General features: G+C 45.3%; 1 protein-coding gene and 1 long non-coding RNA gene across 3 annotated transcripts; one reads left to right on the top strand and one right to left on the bottom strand.

The window, feature by feature from the left end:
* Positions 1 to 613: 613 nt before the first annotated feature.
* Positions 614 to 14,501, bottom strand: LOC135237630 (uncharacterized). Of its 2 annotated transcripts, XR_010324879.1 has the most exons (3): positions 13,591 to 14,501; positions 2,758 to 2,970; positions 614 to 2,363 (listed from the first exon to the last, which is right to left on the bottom strand). It is a non-coding gene; the product is annotated as an uncharacterized LOC135237630 (long non-coding RNA). The 2 variants fall into 2 exon arrangements; XR_010324878.1 differs by lacking the exon at positions 13,591 to 14,501 and having other exon boundaries at positions 2,758 to 3,142.
* On the top strand, positions 3,690 to 17,254 carry znf831 (zinc finger protein 831). Its single transcript, XM_064304942.1, has 4 exons — positions 3,690 to 3,829; positions 5,810 to 12,346; positions 14,498 to 14,727; positions 15,783 to 17,254. Exons 2-4 carry the CDS (start codon positions 5,857 to 5,859, stop codon positions 16,560 to 16,562), a joined length of 7,500 nt encoding a protein of 2,499 aa, XP_064161012.1. The 5' UTR covers positions 3,690 to 3,829; positions 5,810 to 5,856; the 3' UTR covers positions 16,563 to 17,254.
* The last annotated feature ends 737 nt before the right edge of the window (positions 17,255 to 17,991 follow it).

The following is a 17,991-nucleotide window of genomic DNA, read 5'->3' as shown; positions in this document are numbered from 1 at the left end:
TAAAGTAATATATTTTGTCAACTTCAATTCCCTAGTCCCAAAATTAAAACATATATGTAAACAAATGGAAATATGATGGTTGTAAAATGTCCCTATCCAGAGTGAAGGATTTTTCAGCTACAACAGTTATGTCATGTTTAGTGTTACGTAGCCTGCTTAGTCGTTTTAACGGCTCCAGCCAAAACATACGATCCCTTACAGTTCAGTTCATGCAGATACACTTGTATACCAAAGGTTTAAAGCTAATAAGACTGGACATCAGTGGAAATACAAAGAAATACCTTATAATCACTTAATTATATGTTAATGTAATGTGTAGTTTTTATAAACATTGTATAGTGTCTGTAATAATTATACCCTGTACCTGAATTCAAACGTGACAATACTAGGGCCAAACTCTTCTGCTACTGGCCACTCATTATGTTTTCTCAATAACTGTCTCTCCTCCTTCCCTTTCTTATAAATAAATTGTAAAATAAAATGTATATAGTTTGTAAAAAAAAAATATATATATATATATATATATATATAATATATATATATTTACAAACCATATAAACATTTTATTTTACAATGTATTTATACATACAGTGGGGAACAAAGGTCCACTGACTCTACCAAGAACTGATTGTTTTTATTATTTATCAATGGCTGATACAATTACAATGCTATGCTATGGTTCTCTATCGAAGAACACGTTAATTTAATAATGTCAAAAAAGTATGTGGGTATTTATTGAAGGTCAAAAAATGTTAGTACTTTGTTCACCTTTCATTTTCATTACCACTTTCACTTGGCATTGATTCCACCAGCTTATGCAACACCTCATCTTCCATTTCATTATATTACAGGCATTTAGCAGACGCTCTTATCCAGTACGACTTACACAACTTACACATCCCAGCACTTTCTCAATGGTTCCCAAAAATGATCTGTTGGTGTTACTTGATGCCTCATTCCTTGATAAAAACAACCAGGACAACAATAAGAAGTATAAATGATGTCCTCAGACTTTTGGTCCCTACTGTATTGGAAATACGTGTTACAAATGTATTACATATTGCAATATATTACACTACTGTGTAGTATATCATCACTATTTTCTAGAAAGTCCACATACAATATTTACAATATAAGGCAGTATATTCATCTTTTAACAGGAAAGCAAACTGATAATGTGGTTTCAGTCAAGATAAGACCTCTGACATAGATTAGATCATATGCTTGTTGGATAGATACAGATAGATACAGTCTCACCATTCCTGGTGTTTGCTGTACATACATTATTGAATCCTACATGTGGAGAGGTTGAGCATTTTATACATAATGAGTTTAAGTACATGGGGACAGACAGCACAATTGAGTGTAAAGAGAACTATACGGGAAGCTTCTCCAATCTGCCTGTGCCAGAAGTTACTCTGCCATATGCCCTTTGTTTTAATGGAGATGGTGAGCAAATGTACGATGGCACACAAGCTGATTTGAAATCAACTGTGAAGAAACAAAAGGTGATGACAACTAAAAGGGATATTAATTCATAAGATCTTGAAATGATATTATACTGTAAGGCTGCTCTGCTGACCTTTATTTAAATATCACTATTTAAAGAGCAAATTTTATACAGGAACTATTAAAAATTCTGCTCATTAAGCACCCTTGTTCACCTTGTTTGTTGTGCTTCAGTTTTGATCAGTCTCATTTTTCCCATTCTTTGTACTGTAGATTCACAGATTCAGCATGAAGAGCCTATTTTTATTTTCATTCTGCCTCTGTGTGTGTGTGTGTTTGTGCCTATCCTGCATGTATGTGTATGCATCCATGTGTGTGTTTGTGAGCGTGCCTTTCATGCATGCATGTGTACGTATACGTGTGTGTATGTGTATGGCAGAGAGAGAGAGAAAGAGGGAGAATGGGTGGTCAAAATGAACAGAATTCTCTGCTTTATAAATGAGGGCACAAAACAGCAAGCAGGCTCTCAACCATGTTTCAATGCCAAGCATTAATTAGGAGCAGAGATAATCACCACAAGGGTGGGGGAGGGGAGCTAATGCACATGCACATAAAAACATACGCATGTATATAGAAACATGCAAACGCGCAAATAGAAAAACAAATACACGTGCACACATAGGCCTTTTCTCTTTTTGTACCCAGATCCTAAATTGCATGTAAAGAACTTATGATTGATAGCTCTGCTATTTCATTGTGCACTCAGGAGCCATTAACAGCTTTAAAAACAATTTGGAAAAAGTCTACAACTGCTTATCCAGTGAAAATATATTTAAAACATATGTTGTATCCATTCCTTAGAATACATTGGGCGTTTTCACTTCCAGTAAATAACGACTTCCCAGAACACCAGTCTGTAAATAAAGAGAAGGTCGCTGTAAATAAGGAGGAACAGTGGCAGTTAATCAAATACACTTTTTGATAGCATTACAGTTAACGTACAGTAGTGGCAATACAAATGTAAATATAAACCAGACCACTAATAGCTAACACCATTTCTGACAGTTTAAGTAAGCTTCTCTACCAAGATTTGTGCACAGATATCCTGGCTTTGCTTGTTAATTCTGTGTGCAAAATTAATGTCTTCATTTACTCTTCTTATCGTTTACCATCCTGGACATGGTGTTGTGGTCACACCCACACGGAAGCCCACAGTGGACACTGCAATTAAAACTGAAAAGAAAAGACAAGAAAAAAAGCAGGGTCATTGCTCATGTCCCCACCATCCTCACACATAGGGAACCGCACCTCGTCTTGCGAAGAGCATCACATTGCATCCCGTGCCGGCAGCTGCCCTCATCAACCCACACACTCCTCCACAGTCTGGGTACAGATGGAGGCTCTGATGGAGGCGGCAAGCAGGCAGGCTGTGCGGTGCTGGTGGTGGCGGGGGTTCTGCCAGCTGGAGCCCTCCCTGGAGTCCCCCCTCACCAATTCGTATCCAGCCCAACTCCTCTTGTCCTGTTGGATGAGCGCAGACCATTAGTGGAAACCCATTGTGTCGAGTCTCTCCTACTCTACCACTTATGCTTTTTTTTTCTCAGAGGTTTAGCATCTTGGCTACTGGTCCACCCCCGCAAGCTCACAACACCCACACATGCTCGCTGCTCCTCTCCTCTGTGAGTGTGGGTGTGGGTGTGAGTGAGCGAGTGAGTGAGTGAGTGAGTGTGGGAGTGAGTGAGTGAGTGTGCTGGAGCAAGAAGTCAGGTATTGACTCATACGAGCCGAGCGGTGCAGTGTAGCCATCAGACTGCGTTAGATATAGAGTTGAAGGTAAGCCTGCCTCTGCTCACTTCCCCTTTCTGTTAGGATTCCGTCATCACTTTCAGTTCTGCTCTCTTTCTCGCCACTCCTCTGTTCATTGCTTCTTTTCACTCCATCTCACCCCCTGCTTCCTATCTGCCTACCACACTCTCAGTGATACCAACTTGCCTTTGTGTTCAAAAGTGCCTTTACAGGCATCTCTCCTCTCTCGCCCACACTCTCCCACTCTATTTCTCTCACTCTGTCTGTTTATCTCTCTCTCTCTCTGCTGCGTCTTCTTTTTCTCTCATTTACATGAAAGCTGGAACAGGGTTTTTTTTTGTTAGCCTCACAAGTTACAGTTCCCCACACTGCATAAAAGAAAACTGAAAGACAGAAGAGGAACAACAAAGAGCCAGAGCGGAGAGACGGGGTAACAGCACGTCTCTCTCCTCCTACGTATGGAGCTGAACAGCTTAGCGCCGATCGCGGCCGTCCCAGGCTGCTCATTGGACAGCTGTGAGCCATAGAGATGACCGGGTGGATCGCCACGCCAACAGCATTGCTCTGGGATAGGGTGAGTAACCCATAGCCCCTCCGCTGCTTTTAAACATCCACCTAGAGGCGCTGTACAGTCTACAATGCTGCAGTAGAACTAGCGGAAGCAGAAATAATATGTAGGGTAAAACAGTCAGTCAGTGAGATTTATGATTTAAAAGGATTGGTGTGCCATGGTCTTATCTGCATCTGAATGCTGAAAGGAAGAGATGAACAGTGTTTTATATCAGACTATGTTTTTAGAAATCATTGTGATGTATATTTCCAGCTCAGAAGAAATGAGTTTGTGTGTGCTTTATTTTTATGTGTTCTTTCCTCTCAAGAGAAAACAATAGCCACAGTTTAAGCTTTTAAACTTCATCTTTTGTGACCACTGGTAGTTGTAGTTGTTGGTTCACACCCAGCACAACAAAACATTGCACTAAGTGCCAACATTATAAAGGTTAAAGAAAAAGTCAGTGCTGTAATCATTTTTCACTTACTGTGGCCTTTCTCACAATAGCTGCAAGCATTACCTACATAGCTATGCTAGGAAGTTCTAAAGCAAAGGCATTTGTGATGTCCTATTCATTTGTGTGTTTTGAAAAATTAATAATTTCATACAAAGATGGTGATGTATATGTGTAAATGTACTGTAATGTACTGTACAAATTGTGCTCAACAGTGCTACCATCAAAGGGCTATTTTATCAAAAAGATTGAATTCACGGACTCAATTCAAACTCAAGGTTTGAGATGCATCCAGCTAATCTATATAAGGCAGGGAGGAAACAAAGACACTTATATGAAACAATCTCTGCAATAATACTGTGGTTGTTCCATACATAAATTGAGGATGGTGGGTCAAAGTGGGACCAGGTGAAGGGAACTGGTGTCAGGTATTACTTTAAACTGGTTGCATGACCACTGCCTTACCATGTATTTTGGTTAGGATAACATAATCTCTGGTCAATGGGCCAAATGTATGTGGATGGAAAGTTCACTGACAGAAATCCCACCGTGAAATACAACTCATAGAGTAAACATATACTGTAAATTTGATACAGGTGTATTTGGCTGGAACAGACTTTGCTTACCTCCACAAACAAGATCACCATGTGGAACACATTTCCTTGTACTAACAAAAATGTTATGTCACATTACTGTTATAGCAGTGATTGCCTACCACTTGCTATAGCCACCAACACTATATCTCCAAGAAGTGTAATGGTATTTTTTATTTTTCATGGTAAAGACAAAGTTTTTAAATCACTAATTTTCTGGGTTGTGCAGAAATGCTATAGAATTAGGTCCAACTGCAACAAAAAAGTATGCTTATTGTGCAGTGTGCTATAGGTTAGCTTAAGTTACAGTCTAATTTCAGTGGGCTTGCAGCACCACACAAACTAATTTCACATTCCAGCAGATGAGGGTACTCACAGTCTCCTCTTGTTGGTGAGTCACTCTAACCGCACTCAGCGCTGTGCACGATAACATCTCCATCGCCTGCTCTGCCTGCAAATCAGGAGCATGCTGCTGGTCCACGCAGAGTGAGAAATAGAGAGACGATGATTCCTGCAAGGCAGTGTTTCTCTAGCACCTTCGGGTCTTTGTGACTTTTACTGACTGAGCTCTTAACACTGCAGTAAACACCATCTGTTGCCAGGCCTGACCTTTGATGCAAAACTCCCTGACATTTGATGAGTGAGATCAAAACTCATGTTACATTTTTTTTCACTGATAAATTAATTGGGTCATAGATTATGGCATCGGTTTTGCACCCTACAGTGCACTATTCTCTTTTTCTCACACGCACACTCACACACCACATGCAAAACAAATAGCTTTCAACCTATACCTACTCAGTTCAGTGCCGTGGAATGTCAACAAGCTAACAGAAGATCAAGCAATGATGTATTTTTTTCCTGTGCAATTGAGATACACTTACAATGTGACTGTTCTACTATGCAGCAATCTACTTGGTTAGCATAGCACTAATGTAAATTGTGTTTCTTTCCCAGGTAATTAGCGGCCCTGTCTAATACCATCACGAGCTGGAGTGGTTGCCATGGAGACCAGCAAGCAGGGCTTTGTAAGCATTCCAGCCCCTGGCGGCTCAGTCACAGCGCAGGGGGAGGACAGGATGCATGAAACGCAGGCCCCTCTGACAGCCATGTATCTTCAAACGCTGGGCAGGCTGCCACTGTACCCGCAGATGGCACATCCGGGACCACCTACCAGCCAGGATGCCGTGGCCCTTCCCCTGTCCATCTCTCCGCTCCCCACAAAGCAGGCCCTGCCCCTCCTGACCTTCCACATCACCAGCGGGATGCATCTCCCGCAGCAAGGTCAGAGGTCAGGGGTGGCCGCCACACCCACCAGGCCCAAATCCGCTGGGAAACACATGTGCCCACACTGCGGTCGGGACTGCCTGAAGCCCAGCGTCCTGGAGAAGCACCTGCGCTGCCATACGGGGGAGCGCCCTTACCCCTGCACCATCTGCGGGATCGCCTTCAAGACCCAGAGCAACCTGTATAAGCACAAGCGCACGCAGGCCCATGCCCGCCTCTCTAGCGAATCAGAGAAGGGCAGCTTCAGCAGCCAGGAGAGCATCCCTGGCTCCGGGGACACTTGCTCTAGCAGCCCCTCCCTGGGAGCACAGAGTGAAGACTTGGAAAGCTTTGAGAGGGAGGTTTGTGCACCTCCAGTGACTCCTTGCATCACCTCCAGTTCCACTCAACCCCCTGCTGCCCTGGGAAAGATTGGGTCAGACACAGGTTGGGCTTTACATCAGGCTGCTCTGGTGGGACTCATTCTTGCTCCTGTGAATGGAAACCAGGAGAAACTGAGCTCCATTGTCCAAAAGGGAGAGCCGTTACTGGGTGTAGGGACCGCCCCAGCAGCAAAGCCACCAAAGGCTGAGGGGGAGCAGAAGCCACCTTCGGCTCCCCTGACACCAAATCGTCACCTCTTTCTACAGAGGCAGGAGGCCACCTTCTTCTCCAAACAGTGGGAGTCCAGCACATCCAGGGGGAAGTCCCAGTCCCACGACAGCACAGACTCCGGCTTCTCAGAGTGCAATGAGCAGAACTGGAACTCCAGCCCAAGCAGTACTCTGCATGACCACAGCATGGAGTCCCTCACAGAGTCCAGTATGGAACATCAGGAGGACGTTGGGGTCCTGGAGAACCCCAGAGAACCTGTTGCTGCTGCCGGGGCCAAAAGCAGAGTGTCAATGCTGGAGAAGAGGAAGCTGGAGGAGCGCATCTCCAAGCTTATATCTGAAAATGAAACCCTGGTGGATGACAAGCGCCTGGAGAATGTGAGGCCACGGAAGACAGTGCTGTCAAAGCAGGGCAGCATCGACCTCCCCATGCCGTACACCTACAAAGACTCCTTCCATTTTGAAATGAGGACCAGTAAGCAGATGAGCATGGCCTCCAGCCAGCAGAGCCCAGACTGGAGAGTGAAGCAGGCCTTGTACAACTCTGTGCCCACCCAACAATCTACCAGTCTTGATCACACACCTCTAACACGAAGCAGCTCCTTGCCATTCAGTTTAGGTAGCCCAGGACTGGAGAGAAGCAGCCAACATCGACACTATCAAAGAGAAGCTGTACCGGTGGGCCGAAGGGACAGCTCTGGACAACTTTACTCTGGTGAATTTGTCATGAAATCTGTGGACCAGCAGTCCTCACATCACCGGTCTCTTGTCCGGCAATCTGCAGTTGACTGTCTGCCTGCAGGTGAAGGCCTCAATGTGACCTCATCTGTGGAAGAGAGCTATCCCAGCAGCCTCGGCTCAGACGGGGACTCTATTGATGCCATTTGTGAATCTGGTGGCGGGAAATGTCGCAGGAAAAAAGCTCAGAAGTTCTCCTACAACAAGTGGCACATGTATGGAGGTGGAACCTTCACAAAGCTGTATAACACGGAGAAAGGTTCAGATCATGGGTCGTTGAGAGCAAAGAAAGCTGTGGTCAGCACGGAGCAAGGCAAAGTGCACGAGATTCAGAGCAGGAACACTGCCTCACTCCCAGAACCTGTCACTTCTGCAGTGTCTACTGCAGAGTTTGCTTCTGCTGGCACCAGTATTCAAACCACACACCGTACACAATGCCTTCCACATAGCCGGCCCTCTACGTGTGGATCTCAACCAGCACATGGCCACATCAGCCAACTTTCCTCAGAACCAAATCTCCGGAGACCATCGTTGTCAAATCCGTCCAGCACAATGCACCATTGTGTGGTCAGGCAAGGGAGCCTTCCAGCCCCAGACAGCACAAATGGCAGCAGGGCGAGCCTTGTGAAAAGCATCATCCAGAAAGAACAGAATACGGAACACAACACCACACCACAGTGCCTCAGTCATCTTCCATCAGAAAGGAAGAAACAGAGAACAGAAGATGACACGGGCATGCTAGTGGACATCATGGACTTGGGGGAGAAGAGACACAATGTTCTGGCCAGCATGATCAGTAAGGCAGACGATAACAGCCTTGTCAGACCGAGTCAACCCTCTCTCGCTTTCTGCAGCAGTGACACCCCTAAATACACCCACCCGACAAAGAGGGGTGATAGCAACAAGCTACAGTTGCAACACCAGAGTAGCAGAATGGACCTAAACCTATGTTTCATCAGCCGCCAAATGAATCAGAGACCATTTCAGGCTAAGGAACATGACTCACTTCCATCCTTAGTGAATGTGGGCAGGTTATGTGTCCCTGCTACACCCAGCGTGTCTGCATTAACCAAGTCAAGCTTCCTACCCAAGTACCAGCTCAAGCTTCCCCATTCTGCAGTTTCGGAACAGAGCCTTCCTGCTACACCAGCATTGGAACAGAGGCTCAGGACTATACCAGCATCTGAACAAGGCCTGACTGTTATACCAACATTGGAACAGGACATCACTGCTATTCCAGTATTGGAAAAGAGCCTTACTTCAATACCAGCCATAGACTCAGAACAGAGCCTCCCTTCTATACCCACTCCCACTTCAGAACAGAGCCTCCCTCCTATACCCACTATCACTTCAGAACAGAGACTCCCTCCTATACCCACTCCCACTTCAGAACAGAACCTCCCTTCTATACCCACTCCCACATCAGAACAGAGCCTCCCTCCTATACCTACTCCCACTTCAGAACAGAGCTTCTCTCCTATACCCACTCCCACTTCAGAACAGAACCTCCCTCCTATACCCACTCCCACTTCAGAACAAAGCCTTGCTCCTATACCCACTCCCACTTCAGAACAAAGCCTCCCTCCTATACCAACTCCCACTTCAGAACAAAGCCTCCCTCCTATACCCGCTCCCACTTCAGAACAGAACCTCCCTCCTATACCCACTCCCACTTCAGAACAAAGCCTCGCTCCTATACCCACTCCCACTTCAGAACAAAGCCTCCCTCCTATACGCACTCCCACTTCAGCACAGAGCCTCCCTCCTATACCCACTCCCACTTCAGAACAGAACCTCCTTCTCATACCCACTCCCACTTCAGAACAGAACCTCTTTCTCATACCCACTCCCACTTCAGAACAGAGCATTGCTCCTATACCCACTCCCACTTCAGAACAAAGCCTCCCTCCTATACCCACTTCCACGTCAGAACAGAGTCACACGTCTGCACCCACTATCGCCCCCAAAACTAGTAACACTTCTAAACCGAAACCAGCCATTAAACAGAACCACTCTCCTACATCCAAACCACCATCGACTCACACACCCACTGCCTTATCCACACCCTCTGAGGCTTGTGCTGCTTCACACACCACAGCCTCTGGACTGAGTCCCACTTCTCCATCCACTTCAGGACACATTCACACTGCTCGACCCACACTTACATCTGAACAGAGCCACAATGTTACACCCACCCCAATCCCAGAGATGAGCCACACAGCTGCATCAACCTTGGGACAGATGCACACCAGCTCACCCCAACACAGTGCTACATGCACCGCAACCCCAAAACTAAGCAATACTGCTACGCCCAACTCAGTCTGCGCAAATTGCAACACTCATTTTCCCATGGTGGAATCGCTGTCTGCGGGACAGGTCATAGTGTTGAAGGGAGTATCACAAGCTGCTTCCGAAGAGACAGACTATGTGAAGACAGGAGACATACAAATATTCCTGCAGATCATTTCTGATGACCAGCTGTCACTCACGGAAGCTCAACTAAGTACTCAGGACTCCCAGCTGGAGGCAAGTGTCTGTCAGGATATCTCCAGGGCAGCCGTGGAAAATAATGGAGCAGAAATACAGCAGCAAAGCGTCTCACAGCAACTGAACATTTCTCAGTATGCACAGCTGCTTGCTGACAATGCAGAAGGACGCAGTGCTACAGACGTGGCACACACCAGTTTGACACACCAGGCATCCAGCGCACAGTTAGCAGGACCCTCCATCCCTTCATACTGTGAGATTTTCTCCCACACAGAACAACACCAGGAGTACCAGAGCTGTGAAAGTTCTCCACAAAAGAATTTCCCTCTTTTAAAATCCATTCCTACACCCTCCCAAGATTTCACAAATCAATCAGCTCATACAGGCATTAGCGAGGGTGATCAAACCTCAGTGGTCTCTGGTCATGAAGCAGGTGGCTCAGAACTCAGGAAAACCGAGGGTCAGTTTGCTTGTTTACGCACAGTGCCACATACACACAATCAGTGTAGGCCTGCGGACTATGGCCTCCCTCCATTGAAAAGGAATTCTGAACGTCCAAATCAGGAACCGAGCAAGACGGTGTCAGTTAACACAATGGGGGTGTGTTGTCAAGGCAGCCTGCCACAACAAAGAATCACAGCTAATACAGCAGATTGCCCTGTGCTATTATACAGCCAGGCCCCACCATCTTCCATGGCCTCTTCCACTGCTACCGTAGACAGGAGTCCTTACCCTAGGCCATACATTCCAGACTTGCGCTCAGTTCTGGCAGATACACACACAAAAACTGAAAAACGGACTTTGACAGATACTAAAGAGAGGGGTTATTTGACTTTTCCTTGTACAACTGGGACTGGGCAGCAACACCAGAAGCTACTCATGGAGATGCCCCTGGCTGTGCAGAAGAATGCAGTCAATGCAGCAGCCGTACCCCCACTTCATATGGACTGCAGAGATCCCTTAACCGCACAAGGCCCAAAGAACAAAATGCTTTCAGCTCACAAACATCACAAACTATCTCCTCCTCCCAAGCATGTGTGGGATGTTGCTAGGTGCCCAGATGGAATTTTCTCTTCAGATCCCAAGCACTGCCAGAATGCTAGTCCTTCCTCTGCCCCCAGCAGAATGGAGAGGCCCACTTCTGTTGAGCCTGTGGGCGTAGGAGACACTTCATCCACCTCACACCTCTCACCCGCCTCCAACCGCCTCTTTATCCATCCACGCTCTGAAACTGCACATCCCACTGCATTCTCCCAGCACAGTGTTCAGACCTCAACTTGTGAAGGACCAAGCCTGTTTCAGGGCTCTATAACACAGTCACCAGCAGTGAGGCAATGTGAAACAGACGCACCCAAAGAAACCCAACAGGGGGTCCTGGGATGTGGCAGCCTTCTCACTGACCTGAGCCAGCAGGGTACACATACAGCTGTGTCACCACTTACACCCAACCCTGGGTTACTGGATTCCATCCAAATGTGTCTGCCAAGTGTGACTCAAGAGCTCCCCCAGCAGGCCACTTCTGAGAATGCAATACCAGGCTCTGTTCCTCCTGAACCCACAGCACAACAGCAGGTCCAAAATGAGAGGCATGTTCTAGAGGCCTTGGCACACAATAGCTCTACAGAACCATGTTTACAGGCTTCCCATCCAACTCCAAGGGCCAGCCAACAGGAACCATTTTCAGCATCACTCCCAGGCCAACACAAACTGTGCCTGGCTGCCGGCATCTCTCTGTCTCCCTCTGCAGCAGCAGACATGAGCTCAGGAAAAGTACTAGTACATGTCTCAGTCCAACACACACCTTTAAATCAAAGAGTCCCATGCAGCACGGGTAAGCAGAGTGAAACCAAATGTGGATTTTTTGCAAATGAAGCTGTTGCAAATTCAAGAGAAACATCGGGAGGGTTCTGTATGGTGGCACCAGGAAGTTGCGTGGCACAGGCTGGCGTGAGCACTGTCAGACAGAGCACAGAGGCATCCTCCCCATCTTTCCTCTGCCCTAGCCAGGACAGGAAAGTCCTTCTTTCCCAAGACCGGGAGGCAGGCACTGGCACTTCAACAGAGAAATCACAGCTCCCTATGAAGTCATCGAACACCCAGTGTGGACTCTTAACCGGACCCTCGGGAAAGGTTCTGTCTGGGGGCGGCATTAGCTCCCTAACAAGCAGCCAGATGCAGGTCAGCAGTAATGAACCTCAGGACCGAATTGCCTCTCATCAGAACCTGGAACAGAATGCCCCAAAGGACAACATGGCCACAGGTCAAGAGGACATGGTCTTAGACAACTGTGTCTCATCTCCTCGCTGTGCTTCAGAGGGAAGGCAGAGCGATGGTGCCCTGATCTGTGCCTCTGCTGACACACAGAAGGGGAGCCAAGCCATAGATGCAGGTATGGAATAGTATGACTTACTCCTGATCTTTAAAAAGCATACTCATTTATGCAAGGTTTTTAGTAAGGGGTCAAACCAACAATGGAATTACAGAGAATCTCTGAAAACGTGAGTTCTTCTATGCCTTGGTGGCCATAATTTGTAAAAAAATAAATAAATAAATAAATACATTTTTTTACCATGGTTTTGATGATCCCATTGCTGAAGCCTTTATACAACAAACTATCATAAACATAATCTTTAACCAGCTGTGCTGTTGGATTTTGCTGGATTGATTTAAGACAAAGTATTTTTCTTATGAATACAACAGCATTATCTCAGCTTAGATCTAAACCCACAACATGTTGCTTAAAAGCGTTATGTTCGAAACAGCAAAAAAGGTAAGAAAAATCAATTAATTAAATAAAAACTTTAACAGTTCAGTTATGTCATAGAGTTGTTAATAAATTCAAACATGTCTCTTTAAAGTGTGTATGCTGTTTTGCCACAAGGTGGCAATAACTGACTGTTATTTGAACAGCATTCCCATGCTTTGCTGGTTCAGATTCACTCTCATTCAAGGTAATCCAATAGCATTTATTTTAAAGATCATGCAATACATTTTGACAATAAATGTGAAAATCCTCCAACTAACAAGACATCCACATAAGTGTTCCATTTAGCAGCAATCCTTCCACAGTTCTTATCTCAGATCTCTGTCCTCAAAAGCTGTGTTAACCTTTTGCATCACACTTCACAAAGCTTCCTTAAAAGAAACACACTTCCTTGTTTTCACAGACATAGGTTGTGGAGTGCTGATCAGCCAGGGTCAATCAAAAGGGAATGGTTTTGAAGTGTAGTATTTGATCTATCAAGAGATCCCCAGTGGCAAAAGGGTGGTGTGACAAAAGGTTAAAGGTTACATGAATTAGTCTCCATAACAGAGCAGGGGTCGGTCAAAGGTTTGAGCAGGAAGGGCCAGAATAAACAAAAAGGAAACCCACCCTTTAATCTTTGTTTCCACAAACACCGTGGCCATTGTTATATAGAAAAGTGTAAAAAAAGATAACCAAGAGACGCAGTGGGATCAGAGTTTTAACAGTTAAGCTGCTGAGCTTTTCTGAGTTGTTAGACAACACAAAAATTGCAGCGGTGGCTTAATTGCTCAATTGCAACAGGGATACTTGGTAAATGGCCCAATTCGTGCCGCCCCTTGCTCTCCACCATCGTCTCGTGTTGTGACTGCCTGCGCCGAAAGGCTTACCAGAAGGCCAGGAGCTCTCAGGCCCTTGAATCCTCTGATTGATTGGGAGACTGGAAGGAATGGCGCTCATCGCAGGGCGGTGGAAGAGGCTCCCCCGGGGACTCCTCAGATAGCAGACGCAGGGGTTTGAGGGGGATTTTACGGTCGTCTCCGGTCCAGACGCTTGACATGTGATCCGGAATGTAAACGTCGGCTTTCCTCAGAGCAAGACAGCCCTGTGGCTTGTGCTAGAGTTCAGCCAAACAAAACACACTCAGAGTATCAGAGCGATTGGTTTTCATCAATACCGTTGCTTCTTCATTTCAAATTTTGGAACTTCAGATCAATTTTCAGTATTTCATATAGAACCATATGTTAGTTGGTATTTCTGAATGCATTTGAGTGTGTATATTGAAGAAAGCTTTCAATTATTATGATTTTTTCTACCCCCCATGAGATAAGCTATAAGCCATGTGTGCAAATACAGAGGAAAAATGTCTAAGACCACACATGACACATTATTTGGGAATTGGTAAGACCAAAACAGAAAAATAAAGTAAGAGTCGCAATTACAGTGTGGATTTCTTCAGGTTAGCTGTCTGTGGATTAGTGCTGAGACAACATTTGTTTTCACACCAGGTATGCACTGTAAAGCTGGATCCACCCTATTACAACAGCTATCATTTTCCCAGTAAAGCAGGGACATTTTTCAAACCTCATGCACCTAAGAGCTCGAAAGGAAATTATTTGGCCAAGGGGGTAAAGTGAAAAGGCTCTGAGAATTCCTGTTTTGTCAAGGTGAACTGTACGTTAGTTAACGGGTCTCCACATTGACAGGCTCAGTGGAACCTGTCAGATGCATAAGGTAAGACACAGGCGAGGGTGGGCTCTACTCGTGCCTTCTGCTGATTGGTGTTTATCCCTCCAGGACACCTGTCAGCCAGCGGCACAGCAGCCCAGCAGGAGCAGGAGGCGCAGGCCAGCAGTCAGAGCCTGGAGGAGCAGGCGGACAGAGAGCCGGAGGAGCAGGGCTCCAGACAGCGAGAAACGACAGAGAGAGGAGGGGTGGAGGAAACAGACAGTGGGGAGATGGAGAAGAGAGGTTTGATCGACCCCTGCACCTCTCCTACATCGGAGCCACACAAAGGGGCCACCTCAGTAAGGGCGCTATCTTGACCTGTAATGCACTTCCTCCTTGCTTTACTGTACTAAAAAAACAACAACAACACACTGTCTTCATGAAATTCTATCACAATAACACAACTACACACTGTATCCAAGTAGTACTGTACTAACAACACAGCAAATACACACTGTATCCCAGCATTGCTGTACTAATAACACAGCAACCACACACTGCTAACTCAGCACTCTGGTAATTACAAAAAAAATGCTTCCCCGAGCTATTTGAATAATTACTTTAGCTACATATTACAACAAGCATAGACTGCTGCCTACCACAATAGCAAAATATTTTGTGAAGCATTATACAACTCAGGCATTTCTTACATCTGCATCACAAGAAAATATGAAACGTGTTAAATGCAGCATAAGCTAGTCCCGTAACCTGATTTTAAAAAAACTAAATTATTTCTGATACAAAGCTCCTGTTTAAATTGCCCTCATGTCAAACTTTATTATTTCATTATCATTATGCAAAACACCACTTTGTTTTTAGACGGTAAGTTGTAGTGATGTGACATTGAGGCATATTTTGTAAAGATTCATACAGTTACAAAGGCTTTTCACCTGAAGAGATCTGCTTTGTGAGTGCACTGGTTGCCAGTGTTATGTTTGACAGCAAGGCCTCAGAATTCAGAAAAGAAAGTTGCATGCTTTCTGTACTAACAAACCATTTTCTCTGTGTAATTTTTTTCTCAGAATAATTTAATATCTAAGCACTATCTCAACTGAGAAGTTGTAATTGTTGTAATTACAAAAATAATAGAAGGCACTTGAAATTCATACACCTTGTCAGAAGTACTGGCACACTGATAATATTTCCAAAACTTCCACTTTGATAACTTGGAAACTTTATAAGAGAAATGATTGAAAGCCAAAGGACAAGATCACTTTAACTTTAACGGATTACAGTAAGAGAATATCCTAGTGTCCACTGAGATGGTTCATTTGACCGGAACATAACACAACATGCATAACATGAAGGCATTTTTGCTCTGTGATAATGTCATGCATTGTTTTCTCTTTGACAGGAGGAGGATGTGAGGGACATACTTGCTGATAACGGATCTCTCTCGTACAGAGACTCCTCTGTGTTCCCATACTTTCCACAGACTCCTACCCAGAGAGAGACCACTGCTGCACACACCTTTCAGCTTCACACACACGCAGAGACTAGCATTTTGCACATTCTCCAGACTCCCACCGAAAGTGAGACCCCCACTCAAAGTGAGACCAGTGCTTTGCAAACGCCGCAGACCCTTACCCAAAGTGAGGCTCCTGCTGTACACACCTTCCTTGCCCACCGGGATAGCAGGTGTCATGGAGCTGGTCAAGGCCCGCTGAGGCATTATTCAGATGTGAAGTCTCGCTCCACGGAATGGGGGGTGCATGGAGGTCCGTGTCCCGCACTATCAGCTGCCCAGCCGAGCCACACCCCAGAGTCATGCCCTCTCCCTATGAATGCAGGCCACACGGGGTGCGGGATGGTAGCTCAGGCTGCTAGCCGCGGCATGGCGGCTAACCAGCCGCTGCAGAGGACCTTTCTGTCTGTGGAGAGCAGGGTCCAGCATGAAGGCCTCAGAGAGACAGCACAGGCAAGTGCGAGGAGAGCTGCAGAGCGATCAGAGCAGCCTGCACCAGATGCAGCGTGTGCCCAGCCTTTCTTCTCACACAGCAGTGCAGCACACTGCTCTCTGTCGCTGAGCGTGAGAGCCAGCGAGGCGTCCGTCAGAGCGGCCCACAGCAGCCTGGAGGAGGCTGACACCAGCAGCAGCGATGACGAAGGGAGACTGGTCATTGAGCTGGAGTAGGAGATACACACACACACACACACACACACACACACACACTCTCTCTCTCTCACGCTCTCACACACACACACACACACACACACACGCACGTACACAGTGTGGAATGCAGGTACACAAGCACAGACACAGACGCAGAAACACAGAAACACTCACTCACACACACATAATTTCACATTTCTCTATCACGCACACATATGTACCTAGTCTCTCTCTCATGCAGCCTCTGGCTGTCTGAGTCAAGCTCCTCAGCTGCAGTGTGGTCAATGCACCTGGAGCCACATGTCTCACAAGGAAACTTCTCACTGCCCGACTGGTGAGTCAGCCAGAGTGGCCAACAGGAAAGTGAAACACAGGAAGCCATTGCGTGCCTGAACATTCCTGCATCATTAAGCATTGACTCAATCATTACTTCTCTGCCAAAAGACACCTTTACCTTAGGGGACCAAAAAACATGTTTTATAAGACTGTTTTTTTATGTTCAGCCTGGTGTCTTTGGTGCTATGAGAACCTATAACTCTTCACCTTAAATTGTATAAAAAGATACTGTTACTAATGAATGTATTGCTGTTCATGGCCTTTATATTGACAAATCTATGGAAACTTTTTCTTATCTTACCAATTTATAGATGTTATTGACCTATTGGTATGCACAGTTAAGATAATAAAACATTTTCCTTTTGTTGTTGATGAAACCTACAGGTTTTGAGTTTTTTAACAGATTAAACTCACATAAACACACACAAGATTATATCCACCCTCCTGTTCCATTTCTGTTGTGTGCTATACCATATATTTTACTATTCTTTACGTTGCAGTGATAAATGACATTAGCACCAGTAATGTTAATGTAATTTTAACAGAGTAACTGTAGTCACTCATTTTAATCCAATTCGATTCAGTTAAATTCAAGTTTACTTGTGTAGCATGTTTTACAGAGGTACTATAACAAAGACATTAGAGAGGAAACAGAAAAATAAATTGGGCAAAAACTCAGGCCTGAACCCCCAAAAACTGTACAAGTGCTGTAAAAACAGCATGAATAAAAAAACTCAATGGAAAAAACTCTAACTATAAGGAAAAACTGTGAGAAACAGTAACATGAGGAAAAAAAACTCCCCGATGGGAAGAAATCTCGGGAGGAACCCAGCTATATAGGATGACCCCCTTCCTCCACTGGCCAGCTGGTTGTAATAGCAAAGACAGGATGAATGGTAACAGAAATGTAATGAGCAGATGTATTAGAGCAAATCATCACCCATAGTAAGGTGACCAGATTTCTTTAGGAAAATCTGGAGACATTTGAAATAGGTAGGAAATAACACTATTAGATTGTGACAGCAAAAACTAACAAGTTAGAAAGAGGCCATATCATAATAGATATAAAATGTTAGATAACTTACCATTCCACTCCTAAATGACCATGATGTAC

This window comes from Anguilla rostrata, chromosome 13 (assembly GCF_018555375.3).
Source record: "Anguilla rostrata isolate EN2019 chromosome 13, ASM1855537v3, whole genome shotgun sequence".
NCBI lineage: Eukaryota > Metazoa > Chordata > Actinopteri > Anguilliformes > Anguillidae > Anguilla > Anguilla rostrata.
This window is presented reverse-complemented; position numbering and strand designations above follow the sequence as displayed.

Bases quoted from the DNA above. Each gene is read 5' to 3' on its own strand.
- znf831 (XM_064304942.1), top strand. From the start codon at position 5,857: ATGGAGACCAGCAAGCAGGGCTTTGTAAGCATTCCAGCCCCTGGCGGC. The intron at 12,347-14,497 runs GTATGGAATAGT...TTATCCCTCCAG, and splicing joins GAGCCAAGCCATAGATGCAG to GACACCTGTCAGCCAGCGGC. The intron at 14,728-15,782 runs GTAAGGGCGCTA...TCTCTTTGACAG, and splicing joins CACACAAAGGGGCCACCTCA to GAGGAGGATGTGAGGGACAT.